The sequence below is a fragment of the Pecten maximus genome, chromosome 16 (genome assembly GCF_902652985.1).
Source record: "Pecten maximus chromosome 16, xPecMax1.1, whole genome shotgun sequence".
NCBI classification, from domain to species: Eukaryota; Metazoa; Mollusca; class Bivalvia; order Pectinida; family Pectinidae; genus Pecten; species Pecten maximus.
This window is the reverse complement of record NC_047030.1, coordinates 14,286,015-14,304,500: the sequence shown is the minus strand read 5'-3', so window position 1 is coordinate 14,304,500 and position 18,486 is coordinate 14,286,015. Positions and strand designations below refer to the sequence as shown.

Genomic DNA, 18,486 nt, shown 5'->3' with positions numbered 1-18,486 from the left:
ACTTACCTATTCTGCGTGTAACCTTTCATCTGGAAGAGGGCCGTGTGGCCGAATGGTTAAGTTGCCCCGACCTTTTATATCTAGCCCTCCGCCTCTGGGTTGCGGGTTAGAAACCCACATGGGGCAGTTGCTTGGAACTGACCGTAGGTCGGTGGGTTTTCTTCGGGTACTCTGGCTTTCCTCCACCTCCAAAACCTGGCAAGTCCTTAAATGGCACTGACTGTTAATAGGTCGTTAAACAAATGAACCACTAAACTGAGTTGCTAGTTCGAAACCCTCGAGGGGTATTTGCCTTGTACTGACCGTAGGCCGATGGTGTTTCTCCGCGTTCACCGGCTTTCCTCCACCTCAAAAACCTGGCACGTCCTTAAATGACCTTTGCTGTTATGGGGATGTTAAACAAAATAAACCAAACAATCTGTACGACGGCATTTGCATATACTTGTAACAGATGCATGATTGAGAATAAAATTTGTATCAACATAAAAATGAATAAGATTATTTTACTCCATACCTGATCACACAAGCAGTTATTAAAGATGAAATTATCTTTGGCACTGTTAATTGTCTTCTACTTGGTAGCATTATTCCTGCTTCCTCAACTTCTACGCCGTGTCGATCAGGATGTTGATAATAGTAGATAAAACATTAACATTTATAATTCCCTCTGATTAAAACATTAAATATGATCGTTTGTACACAAGAATAGACTTTTACATGTTTTCTTCAAAATCGTAAAAGTTACATGTGTTACGCTTTTTCTAATCTCCAAAAGTTTGAGCATCTGACTTGACCGTGCATGAGAATAATTTATTAATTGCATCCCAGGAAAAAGCTATTGTGCTATATTTAGTGTATTTTTCTGTCTCGTGTATCATCATCTTTAAGACGCTGATATTTGTTTGTCGTGTGTTGATGCTCGAGAGAAGAATATTCTTTTTTCATTTTTCCTCACCGATGCCAGTTTAAATTGCAGCTCTGTTTATTTGCTTACCCTATTACTTATTATTCCGCTGAATAATATAGTTCCATATATGGGAGATAAGACAATAAACATAAAGTAAACAGATACAACATATGTAACCATTTCAATGTAAACATTCTATGATCATTAACTATAATATGATTTCTACCACTGAACAACTATTGAAAAGGACGCGCTTAGTAATATCATCGGCAACACAGCAGTCACAATAGGGCGATGTACGCTGTCTGTGTTTGTAACTACCTATTGAAGTCAGATACTGATGGCCCACAATAAAGGTATATACCAACAAACAATGTTTTACTGCAAACATCAAGGTCTGTGTGTTATATCCAGTCACGGTCATTGTCAGGAAATTGCCTTACGTGTTTGTGATTGTTTCTAACTGCAGACAGGGATACATCACGTGTTCGTAGTCATACGTATGTAACAGAACGCATGATTATTTAAATTTAAATCACTGCCTCCGCTAGGGATCAAACCCGGGACCTCTGGCTTACTAGTCTTACGCTCAACCGATCGAGCTAAAGAGAAGATCTCTATAGCAGAGCGGTATATTGCGACTAGTATTTACCAGGGTAACACGTAAGTGGAAATAACAAAATTAGTGAATTTTCATTTTTGTGAGAAGTAGTCGGCGATGTAACATCTTTAACATGCATGTTGGTATTATTTCGGACTAAACACACAAGACAGTAAGTGTAAGACACAGAAATTTATTTGTGAAAATGGTATTATAATACGTCATATTGTATTTACCTTTTCGCCTATATGAGTACAATATATTATCACAAAATACATTGTAGGAGTACCGATGTTATTTTTGCCTTATAATAATATAGTTCTATAAATAATTTTATATATACAATATAAATATCTACCATAGTAACTCGAAACTACAACAACAAATCTCTAATACAGAGATACTAAAGCCCTCTAATACAGAGATACTACAGCACTCTAATACAGAGATACTACAGCCATCTAATGCAGAGATTCTACAGCCATCTAATACAGAGATACTACAGCCCTCTAATACAGAGATACTACAGCCCTCTAATACAGAGATACTACAGCCCTCTTATACAGAGATACTACAGCCCTCTAATACAGAGATACTACAGCCCTCTAATACAGAGATACTACAGCCCTCTAATACAGAGATACTACAGCCCTCTAATACAGTGATACTACAGCCCTCTAATACAGAGATACTACAGCCCTCTAATACAGAGATACTACAGCACTCTAATACAGAGATACTACAGCCCTCTAATACAGAGATACTACAGCCATCTAATATAGAGATACTACAGCACTTTAATACAGAGATACTACAGCACTCTAATACAGAGATACTACAACACTCTAATACAGAGATACTACAGCCCTCTAATACAGAGATACTACATCCCTCTAATACAGAGATACTACAGCCCTCTAATACAGAGATACTACAGCCCTCTAATACAGAGATACTACAGCCATCTAATACAGAGATACTACAGCACTCTAATACAGAGATACTACAGCCCTCTAATACAGAGATACTACAGCCCTCTAATACAGAGATGCTACAGCCCTCTTATACAGAGATACTATAGCCCTCTAATAAAGAGATACTACAGCCCTCTAATGCAGAGATACTACAGCCCTCCTGTACAACAATGTCCAATAAAATATATCAACAAATCAACAAATCAACTAAATCATGGATTGGAATTCTGTCTTGATAATACATTGCAATCAACGCAGTTTCTACACAACATCTAAATATCACAACCAAAAGACATTAAAAAATAGCTCTCATGTATAACGGAGTGTTATTGAATTTTTATGATGTTATAAGGTCTTTATCAATATGATACTAGTCTTATTTAAAATTTGTACTTATATAATATACTAAATAATTTCAATAAAAGTAACCATGTTTCTTTACAATAATAAGGTCATAACTTTCACTTTTAATTTACAAGACTAGTAATCATATTGATATATAGACATTTAACTAGGCTACCATTCTCCTTGATCTCCAGACAATTTACTAGGCTAATAAGATTGAAAACGGACTATCATGAATACAGCATTATTTACGCAAGATGGTTCTTTAACTGTATTTCCTTGAGCCTCCAGAATACACTGTTTATCATATCCTACGATGATTTTGAAACATTCTGGTAGTTTTGGTCAAATGACTTTGTGACATATTTTTACGCGCCTAGTTTTTAGAGAAATTAGCAATGAAGTTTATGCCAACACGTGACTTGTTTCCGTTGATTTTGCGTCATTTGAACCCAGTGTGCATGTGCATCTGTGCTAAAACTCGGTCCCAAATACATCCGGCCAATGAGTCTGTGTTGCCTCTGTTCTTTATTTGCGTGGATCACAGCAGCACAGAAGTAAACATTGTTGAGCTCCTGACTTGGTACATCGAATGCGAAAGTTTCATCGTATTCCGGGTTTAAATCGGATCTTTTAACCACGGTCTTAACTTTTTTCAGTTGTCGTCCATCATGCATCAGTACAACCTTTACATAAGCATCTGAAATCCAACGTAGATATCTTTTATTATTCTTTAATTGATACTTCAACGACGTATAAAATGGCAAACTGAAAAGAGTTGAAGGATAAGTTAAACTCAAAATATAGTACGTAAAATGCAGCTTTTCAACACCCGGTCTAACCAAATACGATAATGCTATTAATTTTTCTTATAATTTCGTTTAGGGGTATTGTGAAATCATTTTCATTTTGTTGTTGAAAAAGACACCATTTATGTTTACTAGGTATATTGTTTATAACAGTATTACCTGTAGTATTGGTTGTTCTATTCATAGCTTTGAGACCACGGACGCGAACCACCGTCAGGTACAGCTTTTCGGCTGTAGGCAGATAGTTCATGCCAAGACATATCTCTCCAAGGTCCTCCTTAAGAAACACAGAACAAGGAATTTGTAAACATCTTCCCTGTGTTACAGTGTTTATATTCATTACATAGAACCCTACAGTACGGTAGTATCATATTCCAACGAATTTTTACATCTCTCAATGATGCAATCTTTCGTTATCAAAGAATAGTAAACCTTATCTGATGTCTCTTTATTAAATAATTTATGAAACATAGCGTTAACTTCATACGATATATCTGCAAATGTCTTCTTTTTTACATCAATTACATTTATAATTATTAAAAAATCGGTAGTCTTGTTTGGCGACCATTTAATTTAAAATATTTTTTTTTTCAAATTGGATTTGATTTGTCGTGTAAGAAACATTACTTGTGTAAACATATATTACGTACAGTTGATCCACGATTCATCCCAAAAATAAAGCCCCTTATTACAACTACAATTTACCTCGACTGGAAGCTCCATCCTTTCTGTATACGTTACTTCCGTTTCGTCCGGAAGATCTAATTTTTTTACGATGACAGTGGTTTCTCCAAGCAAGATGTGTCTTGAGAATTTATCGAAGTCACAGAGTTGAAGTCGCAAAGTGTATAGAGGCAAATCCCTCTGGTCCACAACCAATTGGAAATTCTCGTTAAAAACCGGATTTTCACTAGCCTTTTGCATTTTAGTTTGAACCTCTACATCGAGGTTGTTTATTACATACTCTTTTCCGAAACTGAAGAGTTGTTTGGGTGCTCTATAAAATCTGGCCCGTACATACGGGGATATCACAGCGTTGATGTCTTGCAGAAACAAGTTCTTAATCTGTATGATTTTCAAAAACAATTTTCCCTCAAATTTATCGTACTTCAGAGAGAATTCTATGTCAGCGGATCTGAGTATGGCGTGAGCCTGGTCTGTAAACATGGAGTCCGGGAAAGATGGTGGACTTCTGACACTGGTCTGGAAATGGACAGATTTTCCAGTTAATGTTGACATCAATTAACAAAAATGTTTGAGGAAGAAAACGTGTTAGTAGTACATATAAATATACATAAGATATAAATATAATAAAATTTATAATGTAATATAAACATAAATCTCTGAAGTAGTTTTCTAAACAGGGGATTAGGTTCCCCCTACGCCCGTTTTGTACATACGTATGTAAGTAACACCAAAGATTGACAGCGCTCTAGCGGCCTTATTCCTTGAGGGATTTTGATCAAGCTTCACTCAATGATAGAGAACCACAGGATTTCAGACAAGTTTGAGTATCCTGGTTTCGGGGTCAAGGTCAAGGTCAATGTTACTATTTCATACGGGGGCCGGTAGGGGACATTTTTTTAACGCACGTGAATTATGATAACATATGAACAATACAGTTAATCAATCACCTTTGTCATCTCGATGATTGTTGGCCCGCTCGAGTCTGACCATTCAGAAGAGTAGTCCTCTTTGATAGACCCCAGACGACCACGCCGCTTCCCCTTTACAGGTCTATCCTTTGTCACGTCATATTGGGTTGCACCGTATCCTGGCACAGGGTATGGTGATACTGGAAAACAGAAAGGTTACCATGGGTGATCTGGTACTGGGTATGGTGATACTGGAAAACAGAAAGGTTACCATGGGTGATCTGGTACTGGGTATGGTGATACTGGAAAACAGAAAGGTCACCATGGGTGATCTGGTACTGGGTATGGTGATACTGAAAAACAGAAAGGTAACTATGGGTGATCTGGTACTGGGTATGGTGATACTGGAAAACAGAAAGGTACCTATGGGTGATCTGGTACTGGGTATGGTGATACTGGAAAACAGAAAGGTCACCATGGGTGATCTGGTACTGGGTATGGTGATACTGAAAAACAGAAAGGTAACCATGGGTGATCTGGTACTGGGTATGGTGATACTGGAAAACAGAAAGGTAACCATGGGTGATCTGGTACTGGGTATGGTGATACTGGAAAACAGAAAGGTTACCATGGGTGATCTGGTACTGGGTATGGTGATACTGGAAAACAGAAAGGTTACCATGGGTGATCTGTTACTGGGTATGGTGATACTGGAAAACAGAAAGGTTACCATGGGTGATCTGTTACTGGGTATGGTGTTACTGGAAAACAGAAAGGTTACCATGGGTGATCTGTTACTGGGTATGGTGATACTGGAAAACAGAAAGGTTACCATGGGTGATCTGTTACTGGGTATGGTGTTACTGGAAAACAGAAAGGTAACCATGGGTGATCTGGTACTGGGTATGGTGATACTGGAAAACAGAAAGGTAACCATGGGTGATCTGGTACTGGGTATGGTGATACTGGAAAACAGAAAGGTACCTATGGGTGATCTGGTACTGGGTATGGTGATACTGGAAAACAGAAAGGTACCTATGGGTGATCTGGTACTGGGTATGGTGATACTGGAAAACAGAAAGGTACCTATGGGTGATCTGGTACTGGGTATGGTGATACTGGAAAACAGAAAGGTTACCATGGGTGATCTGGTACAGGGTATGGTGATACTGGAAAACAGAAAGGTAACCATGGGTGATCTGGTACTGGGTATGGTGATACTGGAAAACAGAAAGGTAATCATGGGTGATCTGGTACTGGGTATGGTGATACTGGAAAACAGAAAGATAACCATGGGTGATCTGGTACTGGGTATGGTGATACTGGAAAACAGAAAGGTAACCATGGGTGATCTGGTACTGGGTATGGTGATACTGGAAAACAAAAAGGTAACCATGGGTGATCTGGTACTGGGTATGGTGATACTGGAAAACAGAAAGGTAACCATGGGTGATCTGGTACTGGGTATGGTGATACTGGAAAACAGAAAGGTCACCATGGGTGATCTGGTACTGGGTATGGTGATACTGGAAAACAGAAAGATAACCATGGGTGATCTGGTACTGGGTATGGTGATACTGGAAAACAGAAAGGTAACCATGGGTGATCTGGTACTGGGTATGGTGATACTGGAAAACAGAAAGGTACCTATGGGTGATCTGGTACTGGGTATGGTGTTTCTGGAAAGCAGAAGGTAACTATGGGTGATCAGGCACTGGGTATGGTGATACTGGAAAACAGAAAGATAACCATGGGTGATCTGGTATTGGGTATGGTGATACTGGAAAACAGAAAGGTAACCATGGGTGATCTGGTACTGGGTATGGTGATACTGGAAAACAGAAGGTAACTATGGGTGATCTGGTACTGGGTATGGTGATACTGGAAAACAGAAAGGTAACAGAAAGGTAACCATGGGTGATCTGGTTTCCATTTTGCGTTTTCCTTTAACAATTTTCTGACCATTTTGATTGCTAGAATATATCTGGAAATAGCAATAACGTCTATGAACAGTATCAGACAAATGCTTTATTTAGTATGGCTTATAGGGATGTATTATTTCTAATGCTCAACTTGGATACCACTGAGACTTGTGAACATAGTAAGGAGACTGATTTAATTACTTACTAGTTAACCGCCTACGTGAGGTTGGCCTATTCCTAGTTTTCGGTTTACCGAATAATTCTGTGTTCAATTATAGTTAACTACCTACATGACTCCGCGTGTTGTTAGGGTTTACTATTGTCTGTGTTCTATCGGCGTTACTTTATCAAATGATAATCAAATACCTTTTTTATCAGGCTCCTTTTTTCAAATTTGTTAGATGTTTTTAAGACATCTTGTTGACTTTTATGTAACATATAATATTGTGGGTTATGTCATCCGAAAGGAAAATATATGTACAACGATAGGATTCAGCATATTAGAAAGTTCGGATAAAAGTTAGAAGAGGCGCCACAGAAAGGCATACCATATAATTATAATGAGCCCTGGAAGGGTTGTTACATGTTAAAATTAGTATAAGTATCTATACTAAATTATCATGCCCACATACAAATTTAACTTACCTTGTGACTCTTTGTCGTACTGGAAAGGGCATATCTTGTACAACCAGCAAAACGGAGATAGCACACAGACCATACACAGTAATACGAGGGCAAAGAAGAGTCCTACAGCGGCAAGGATGGCAAGCTTATCCCATACATCTAGCCGAAGTATTTCTGAATCATGTATCTGGCCGTCCGCTATGCTGGCGAAGATCATCGTGCTCAAAATCCAGTGTTACTCCCATGGAACCTGTGAGAAGATAGATGAACTCATCAATACCATATATCGCATATGGTACAATGTATTACACAATGTTCATGAAACGTTTATTAAATTAAATTAAATCTAATTTAATTCGTTGATTGTTATTAGGAAGGACTGTTCAGTCAAAATCATTGTGGAGTGCATTTCATTGTGGACTGATAGTATTTAAAAATCAAGCATGGAGCCTAAATAAAGTTGTCAAGCCGCTAATTTGTAATAATCGTAGACTGCGTTGTATTGTCATTATTCTATATGAACAAAACAATTAAAACAAATACTTCATTCTTTATTATTGAAATATGAATTAGATAGGATATGAAACATAACAAGTTTGGTTAATTTGAAGTGATATACACTGTCTGATATCACACTTGAATACAAAATCATTGTGGATCATCCACCCATCTGGTGGTGATAATTCGATATTGTTATGAAATTTTACCACAAATGAGAACGAGGTCAGTTTAATAACTATATATATATGCTTTCATATTTTCTTTCTTAGACCCACAGAAAAATCTACAGTACAATCTCACTGAGGAATGTGATTCATCGGACGTGGCGGAAGATATGTCAACTGTTTTCACCATATAGGCCTAAATCTGAACTTGACAACCTACTTTGCGAAATGTCCATTTACCTTTTTGCAATGTGTGTTTGATGTATATATGTAAATGTCTAGCAACCTTAAATATGTATCTGACAGCTGTCACGGAGATATTGAATGTATACTGGCGATCAATAGCCTTCACACTAGGGATGATGTTACTCTGGAGAGGTGGGAGTAATGAAGATCACACCATAGGATATGCAATACTATTTAATACATTAAATACTTAAATATTAGTTAATATGAAGTTCTAGCACATCGATAAATCAAGCCGAATACCTGTTTGGCCTGACCTGTTAGAACGAGAACCTTCCAGATTTTACGTTTACCATGTATAAATGTATAAGTTGACTGGAGCAATCACACTGAATAACGTCGATTTTGCATAACTTTGACACATTGACGTCATTGGTGTGCTTATCTATTTTCTATGTAAATACTGAACTATTTACCACTTATCTGAATTACGTATTAATATACGTATTTATTTGCATAATATCATCATCAATTGAAACTCTGATAGTGGGTATGATGTTTTGCTGTTAATGAACGGGATTCTTCGCAATGTCAATTTGCTTAAATATTCAGTTCACATCATCAGATATTTCACCAACAGAAGTCTTGGATTGTACGTCAAAAGCAAAGACTCTGACTAGTTATGGTCTACTTAATGGCCTTTTGAAAATACAGATTGAAAATGATCACATTTGATGAATTATGGTTCTTTTGTACATTCCCATACTGATTTTGTCATTTTGTTTGATTTAGTTTTGTCGCCTCCTATCACCCACACTTCAGACTCTAGCATCCCCTACGAGTCCTAGAAGGCTAGGAGTCATGTGTGTATATCCAGCCACACGATATAATTATTATCCCTACATAGGACTTTTGCCCCCTACATACTCGATATGATAGAAATTTGACATGTCCGTTGAACTAAATAAAATGACATACAATTGATTTTACTGCTGTGAATCCAGATATATTAATGACAAACGTTGTTACCCTTCATTACACAATCTACATCTCTGTCTATTATACTGTCCTGTGTGACGCACATTTCGTTAGTCATTATACAAACATAAAATATTTACCCATGTGCACTATGTGACCCTGTAATACACACCAGCGGCAACTTCCTTATAATATTGTCTGCGTATAAGTGTCCCTAAGATTGTACGGTTGAACGAATGGAATGCCATACGCCATATGTTTGCCACCTGCCGTGGCGGCTTCCTTACCGTGAACCAGTGCCAAACAGCTACCCAGAAATGATTTACATGGCGGGCGTCGTCGATGAAGAAGAGGTTTCCTTTTACGGATCCCATTGTTTTATTACTCGTACTCTCTGTATATTCTAATGTTTTTGGACTCGTTTTCATCTCTGTATTGCAGACACATCGTATACCATATAAAAATGAAACGTTCGTTTTGTATTTATTTTCGTTGTTTGCGTGGTTGTTGTTAAACACCACTTTATTATTGTTATATTATTGTTGCATCAGCTATGGCAGATCTACCTTTGCGCATTTTATGGAAAAAAAATATGGTACTGTATATACATGTGTCCTACATCGTACCTTGGCGCCCTACACGACAGACATACAATGTACCCTAAATACATGTGTCCTACATCGTACCTTGGCGCCATACACGACAGACATACAATGTACCCTAAATACATGTGTCCTACATCGTACCTTGGCGCCATACACGGCAGACATACAATGTACCCTAAATACATTTGTCCTACATCGTACCTTGGCGCCATACACGGCAGACATGCAATGTACCCTAAATACATGTGTCCTACATCGTACCTTGGCGCCATACACGGCAGACATACAATGTACCCTAAATACATTTGTCCTACATCGTACCTTGGCGCCATACACGGCAGACATACACTGTACCGTATATACACGTGTCCTATCTTTGCGCCCTATATGGCAGTCTTACCGTATACACCTGTCCTAGCTTTTCGCAGTGTATGGCATGCTTCTTTTTTATTTTGTCGACACTGTGGCAAGGCAAATCACATATAACAGATAGCCTATCAGATTCCTGTGTCTTTTGTTACCTTGTACGCATCTACATTTAGCTACTTGATTTGTTTACCTGCATGACCCATCTGTCGCTTATCGAAGGCTTTCCGGTGATTTTTTCCCCTTAAATAGGTGATGTTATCGGTTGTGGGTTAAAATGTTAACTTAGCGGTTAGCTTCTCTGCATTGCGTGCATTTATTCATATGACTATTGTTTTCGTCTGTCACCATCTGTTATCCTGATAGTCCCTTTAACATGTAAGACATATTTTCTTCATTAAACAGTATTTGTCAGCTGTAAGCTTATTCCAGATAGATTCGGAAATTCTACCATTGTAACTAAAATACTCTTATAATTCATTTAAATTTCTCATCTCAATTTTACCTGTGTTGATTATCTTTTGATATAACCTTCCATTCATACAGGTATGTATCATTTGTCTGATCACATAAACAACAAGGTAATTATGTTAATTGATAACTAGCATGGTCACCACACGGGGAGTTTTATATAATGTACTTATACACTAAACCTATATGTAAAACATCGCAGGGCTTTACTTAACAGTGTCTTTCTCTATCTGTATTACAAGAGATGATGGATATGGTGTGTTTTGAAAGAGGTACTATTCTCTGGCTATATAGGGTCGTGTACCTAAGGCCTGGTCTCATTTGGTTAGTTTACATCGACGAGGTAGCACTTTAAAGTAAACAAGACAAGCGGCTTTTGCAAAATAGACAAAATCGGTGAAAGAGCAGTGATTCTATATTTGCAAAAAAAATGGTTTAACACCTAAGGATATCCATAATGATATGGTAGCAACACTAGGGAAATATGTCCCAGAGGCCAAACAACAATCGAAACAACGGAAGTACCCGCCAAAAAAGGCAAAGACTGTTACATGTACATTAGCTTGGAAGGTTATGACCTCGGTTTTCTGGGATGCAGATGGTATTCTGCTGATATATTATCTACAAAAGGGACAAACAATCAATGGCACATACTATTCTTCACTTCTGAGGCTACTACGGGAAAATATTAAACTTAAGCGCCGCGGAAAGCTCACTAAAGGTGTGTTATTCCATCAGGACAATGCTCGTGTGCATCCGCCTTATTCACCTGATCTCGCTTCATCAGACTTTCATCTATTTCAAACTGAAAACAGCTATTTCATGCACCCACTTTCAGTCAGATGATGACGTCCTACATGCAGTGGATGACTTTCTGAACAGCCAAGAAAAAGAGTTGTATAAAGGTTGCATTGAGGTCCTTAAACACCGCCGGTAAAAGTGTGTAGATACTGAAGGGGATTATGTTGAAAAATAATACAATGTGCCCGGCAAAATTCAAATCCTTCAATATGAGGCTCACAACATATCAATCGGCCATCGTATGTTCATTGTAATAGGATTGTGACTTACCATCTTTTATGTAACAAACTATTTGAGTAATGTCACAATTAGGCAGCACAGTGCAGTAGAACAGCTAGGCCATGGGTGTATTTTTGTTAAGAAAATAACTCCTGTATTATGATATGCATAAAGAATGAAAAAAATACATGTATACTATTAAAAATTAATGTCAACAAATAAATAATTGGTGTCAGAATTTAAATTTCCGGATTTTCAGAATTTGTGCTTACACCGGAAATTGATTTTTTTCCGATAGCGGAAAACGGTACCTTGTATATAAGGTGAGGTAGCAGAAAAAACTTTATGATGAACATACTTCTGTCAAAACAAGATTAGTTGTCTTTGGGATTGAGAATTTTAATTTAAAATAGGTTTCAGAAAAAAAAATTGTGTATAGAATTGTCATTTTGGGTCAAATATCATGATACTTTGCAATTTTCAAGGGTTTTTGAACTGGTTACCATGGCATTCACAAGTCCGAAAATCATAGAAAAATAAGTTTACTTATCCTTCACAGCTGTATTAAAATTCCAAATGTTGTACAGATTACAAATATTTATACTTCAGTATATATGTAATATGTAGGGTTAACTGGCTACGTTTACATATCTAAAGCATGTGCCGTATTTTTGATAATTTAACACTTTTACTGTATACTGCGACCTTAGGATCAACGTTAATCTACATATATTTATTACAAATCGTTTGTTTTCTTTACTTTTATCTTGTTTCAATTTACACATCTGTTTGTTATTGTAATAATTGACGATGTTTATGTCAACACCTGTTAGGATATAGAATGTCGGTCGTATCTAGCACGACTAATACAGTTGCCAGGGACATTAATATATATCTAAATGTGTACCTACCTAAGGGTACGTTGAACCTTGTCTAATATCAGCTGGTACCATAATTACCTTACTGTTAAATCCTGGGGCAGTCACGAGTTTGTCACTGACCTCATACGGCTAGCATATCATGGTAGTGTCTGGTATTTATGGTTACGCAGAAATGTAATTATGTACCTAATTGTATTTTATATTGATTCGACATATATGTGTCTAAAATGGGAGAGGAAAAGAGAGGGATGCATACAAAACTGGAAGTCGAATTCGAAATATCAAAATCTTAAAAAAAAAAAAAATAATAATAATAATAAAATAAAATAAAAATAATCTGGTTTGTTAAGAATCGCAAAGTGGTTTCTGTTTATCTTTCTCGATGACACCTAAAAATATATATCAAATTTACGTAATGCAATTGTTTCAAAGATAGAGGTGTGGTAGTGACCACAAAGCCATTATTAAAGTAAGGATAATGAAGAATGTAATCCAGACTTCTCTTTAAAGCCAGTAAATAGGATTTCACAGTCGCTCAAAATTAGAATTAACATTTGAAATGGTGATTTAAAAATAATATCAACTTTATTAAGTTATAACCATCGCTCACTTACCAGAAAGGTTTCCTGCAAATTGTAGTAATTGAAATGATATATGTAAAAACTATGGTATTCGATATAGATGCGAATACAATCCTGATTAAGCTTGAATCAGTGGCAAGTCATAATATGTAAACATAAAGAAAATGGAGTTCGTATATTTAGCTGGATCTACGAATCTCAGTGTTTTGTTAAAGCCAACAAAGCCTTCAGTATCAAAGCAGAGATTGTTAACGTTAAGAACATACGACATTGGTAGATTCTATGATAGCTATGGACCATTCAGCTTATTTGACGGTATATAATTATAATCTCTACATCAAGTACCATCGTGATCTGACATCTAGCAGAAAGCTCGGGGTTCTTATGGGGACATTAATCTTTAGGACTTGTTGTTATAGCAATGCTATATGTTTGATTGACATTTCGATTTTGAGTAAGGTTTGGTCATTATGTCGTTTATGTTATATAAGCAACACGTTGTAAATATATTGAGGACGGTAAGTATATACAATATAAGAATTGTAACCAGTTTGTATTAGGCAATAAGCAGGATGCAATGGTTTATAAAATATTGCAATCAGAAGGCAGTCAGCAAGAAGCATGTCGTTTAAAGACCTCTAACGAAAACTGCACACGTCTGACAAGTTTTAATGTTGACATCTTATCTAAATAGCTGAAATTAATTTCTTCTTCCAAAAACAATTAAAACTTTTTAACAATTTCATGCAAATAAAACAATAATATATGTCAAATGTGTCTAGTGCATGATTTCCCTTACTGACAATTCAAAACAGGTGCATGTTTTGCCATGAAGGCAATGGTTGTTAACTGATTGTAGAACGGTGTCTCAAGTCAAATGTTTCGTTAGGATGGATATAGTTTTTTTTATACTATGTTGAATACGAACCTGCAGTCGAGTCCTAGTAAGGTGATTCTTCATACGATTCCGCCATTTTGTATTTGATGTAGGAAGCACACGTCCTCTGATGATTCCTGTAAATGACGTACGATGCGGTGGTTTTCAGGACAGTAGTTAGCCTGTGTTCTTGTCGCCATCAATAAAATAAAAATGATGAAAAAGTATCTGGAAACTTTCAAAACTTTTTCTTACTTTCCACAATGCAATTAAGGTGAAATAATGCAGTGAATTATGTTGATATAGCCGACAAGGAGCTGTACATACATGGATATATTCAGCTATGACATTTAACAACATACAACACTCCGGTGTCAGCTAATTGGTCTAAATTGCCCACGGTATATATGGGTCGCGCTCGTCCTCTGTGCTATAGTGTTGATCAGGCTATGAACAACGGTGGACGTCCCGGCACTGCAAAATATCGATCGTTGTATGATTCATGTGAAACAGATGTTACAAGGCTAATACTTACTAGGAAAACAGAGCACAGCTTGATAAAGTATATAACTAAAATATAAATATAGGTTCGACAGACAGAAAAAGACTAATTGATATTTTTTCTATGATTATAAAGTCCTAAACAAACAATTGCTATATCGATATAGATAACAGTTCTAGAGTTATTGAGATTTTTTTTTTATCTCCAGACGAGGTAAGATAATTTCCTATTAATTGTCAGAATCTACAAATTAAACCAGAATCAAACCAAGCAACGGTCCAAAAATGGTCTAGAAAAACGGATCGGTGTCTTATTATCCAACCGAACTAGGGAAACCTATTCAAATACAACATAAATAGATGAACACATTATGAAGTGATAAGAACATCACAGTAAATACAAAAAGGACCAGGGACCAGGAAGTAGTCATTTAATATAGAAAATAAAATGGACAGGGAAAATATTACGATAATCAATAAGTCGAAAAAGTCAGTAATATCAAAAAGATTATTCATTTTAAAATGGTAGTATTAACGGTAAAGGAGACAGGTGTCAAAAATAGGACCAACCTCGACGGAAGTTCACACACCACAACAATGTTAATCCGTGATAATCCTCAGGTTACAGATATCCGACTCCTTCGGGATACATGATATATATAACGTCATCTCCACCAACTACACAAATATCAGAGCATTTGTGATGTAAAAATAATACTATTTAATCAAATGTATGCTACAGGTAAAATAACTTTTACACCAAACGTAACTCTAAAAGCTGGATGTACTTTAATGGGACTGGACTGGGTCGATCATCGGTGAACAGGTAGCTCAATTGGTAGAGCATCCGAGGTGCCGGGTTCGAATCCCGGTCTGGCCGCTACATTTTCTCCTCTCCTGTTACAAAATTGGCGCCCAGCAAAAATATCCACGGTGGTTGTATAAGGGTCTCGTGTGTCCTCGAGGGCGAAGACTTGGAAAAAAGGAGGGAGGTGTGTAGCGGGACTGGACTGGGTCGATCATCGGTGACTAGGTAGCTCAATTGGTAGAGCATCCGGCTAGTATTCGGAGGTCCCTGGTTCGAATCCCGTTCTGGCCGCTACATTTTCTCCTCTCCTGTTGCAGTACATTAATATAATACTACAAATATTCACACTTAATTAAATGACTAATTACACTATCAACTAATGGATCGTAATGGTAATTTCAATACATGTACCAATTAATAACGGAAACCATATAACAGAAATAAAATACCAGACATTAACAAGGGCAATCACAATAATTTGTAATTTACGTCGAAGATGGTCGCCTTCACTTGGGCGCGCAGTACAAATATTTATTTCTTTTTGGTGGAATTCATAATAGTTATCTTTCCTCTCAGACAAGTACCTCTTCTTGAGGACAGGTAGCTGTACTCTCACACAGGTACCTCCTCTTGAGGACTGGTAGCTGTACTCTCACATAGGTACCCCCTCTTGAGGACCGGTAGCTGTACTCTCACACAGGTACCTCCTCTCGAGGACCGGTAAATGTACTCTCAGACAGGAACCCCCTCTTGAGGACAGGTAGCTGTACTCTTACACAGGTACCTCCTCTCGAGGACCGATAGCTGTACTCTTACACAGGTACGTACTCTTGAGGACCAGTAGCTGTACTCTCACACAAGTACCCCCTCTTGAGGACCGGTAGCTGTACTCTTACACAGGTACCTCTTCTCGAGGACCGATAGCTGTACTCTTACACAGGTACCTCCTCTCGAGGACCGGTAGCTGTACTCTCAAACAGGTACATCCTCTAGAGGACCGGTAGCTGTACTCTTACACAGGTACCTCCTCTCGAGGACAGGTAGCTGTACTCTTACACAGGTACCTCCACACTTGAGGACCGGTAGCTGTACTCTCAGACAGGTACCTCCTCTCGAGGACCGGTAGCTGTACTTTTACACAGGTACCCCCTCTTGAGGACCGGTAGCTGTACTCTTACACAGGTACCCCTTCTTGAGGACCGGTAGCTGTACTCTCAGACAGGTACCCCCTCTTGAGGACCGGTAGCTGTACTCTTACACAGGTACCTCCTCTCGAGGACCGGTAGCTGTACTCTTACACAGGTACCCCCTCTTGAGGACCGGTAGCTGTACTCTTACACAGGTACCTCCTCTCGAGGACCGGTAGCTGTACTCTTACACAGGTACCCCCTCTTGAGGACCGGTAGCTGTACTCTTACACAGGTACCCCCTCTTGAGGACCGGTAGCCGTACTCTTACACAGGTACCTCCTCTCGAGGACCGGTAGCTGTACTCTTACACAGGTACCTCTACACTTGAGGACCGGTAGCTGTACTCTCAGACAGGTTCCTCCTCTCGAGGACCGGTAGCTGTACTCTCACACAGGTACCCCCTCTCGAGGACAGGTAGCTGTACTCTCACACAGGTACGTACTCTTGAGGATCGGTAGCTGTACTCTTACACAGGTACATCCTCTCGAGGACCGGTAGCTGTACTCTTACAAAGATACCTCCTCTTGAGGACCGGTGGCTGTACTCTAACACATGTACCCCCTCTCGAGGACAGGTAGCTGTACTCTCACACAGGTACCTACTCTTGAGGACCGGTAGCTGTACTCTTACACAGGTACCTCCTCTCGAGGACCGGTAGCTGTACTCTTACACAGGTACCCCCTCTTAAGGACCGATAGCTGTACTCTTACACAGGTACCCCCTCTTGAGGACCGGTAGCTGTACTTTCAGACAGGTACCTCCTCTCGAGGACCGGTAGCTGTACTCTCACACAGGTACGTACTCTTGAGGACCGGTAGCTGTTCTCTTACACATGTATACATCCTCTCGAGGACCGGTAGCTGTACTCTTACACAGGTACCTCCACTTGAGGACCGGTGGCTGTACTCTAACACATGTACCCCCTCTCGAGGACAGGTAGCTGTACTCTTACACAGGTACCTACTCTTGAGGACCGGTAGCTGTACTCTTACACAGGTACATCCTCTCGAGGACCGGAAGCTGTACTCTTACACAGGTACCTCCTCTTGAGGACCGGTAGCTGTACTCTCAGACAGGTACCTCCTCTCGAGGACCGGTAGCTGTACTCTCACACAGGTACCTCCTCTTGAGGACCGGTGGTTGTACTCTTACACAGGTACCCCCTCTCGAGGACAGGTAGCTGTACTCTCACACAGGTACCTAGTCTTGAGGACCGGTAGCTGTACTCTCAGACAGGTACCCCCTCTTGAGGACCGGTAGCTGTACTCTTACACAGGTACCTCTTCTCGAGGACCGGTAGCTGTACTCTTACACAGGTACCTCCTCTCGAGGACCGGTAGCTGTACTCTTACACAGGTACCTCCTCTCGAGGACAGGTAGCTGTACTCTCACACAGGTACATCCTCTCGAGGACCAGTAGCTGTACTCTTACACAGGTACCTCCACACTTGAGGACCGGTAGCTGTACTCTCAGACAGGTACCTCCTCTCGAGGACCGGTAGCTGTACTCTTACACAGGTACCCCCTCTTGAGGACCGGTAGCTGTACTCTTACACAGGTACCCCCTCTTGAGGACCGGT

General features: G+C 38.9%; 1 protein-coding gene across 1 annotated transcript; it reads right to left on the bottom strand.

Annotated features, from left to right (window-relative positions):
- Window positions 1–1,685: 1,685 nt before the first annotated feature.
- On the bottom strand, window positions 1,686–15,881 carry LOC117345087 (synaptotagmin-B-like). Its single transcript, XM_033908034.1, has 6 exons — window positions 14,459–15,881; window positions 7,799–8,027; window positions 5,271–5,431; window positions 4,342–4,839; window positions 3,796–3,913; window positions 1,686–3,527 (listed from the first exon to the last, which is right to left on the bottom strand). Exons 2-6 carry the CDS (start codon window positions 7,992–7,994, stop codon window positions 3,220–3,222), a joined length of 1,281 nt encoding a protein of 426 aa, XP_033763925.1. The 5' UTR covers window positions 7,995–8,027; window positions 14,459–15,881; the 3' UTR covers window positions 1,686–3,219.
- Between the last annotated feature and the right edge of the window lie 2,605 nt (window positions 15,882–18,486).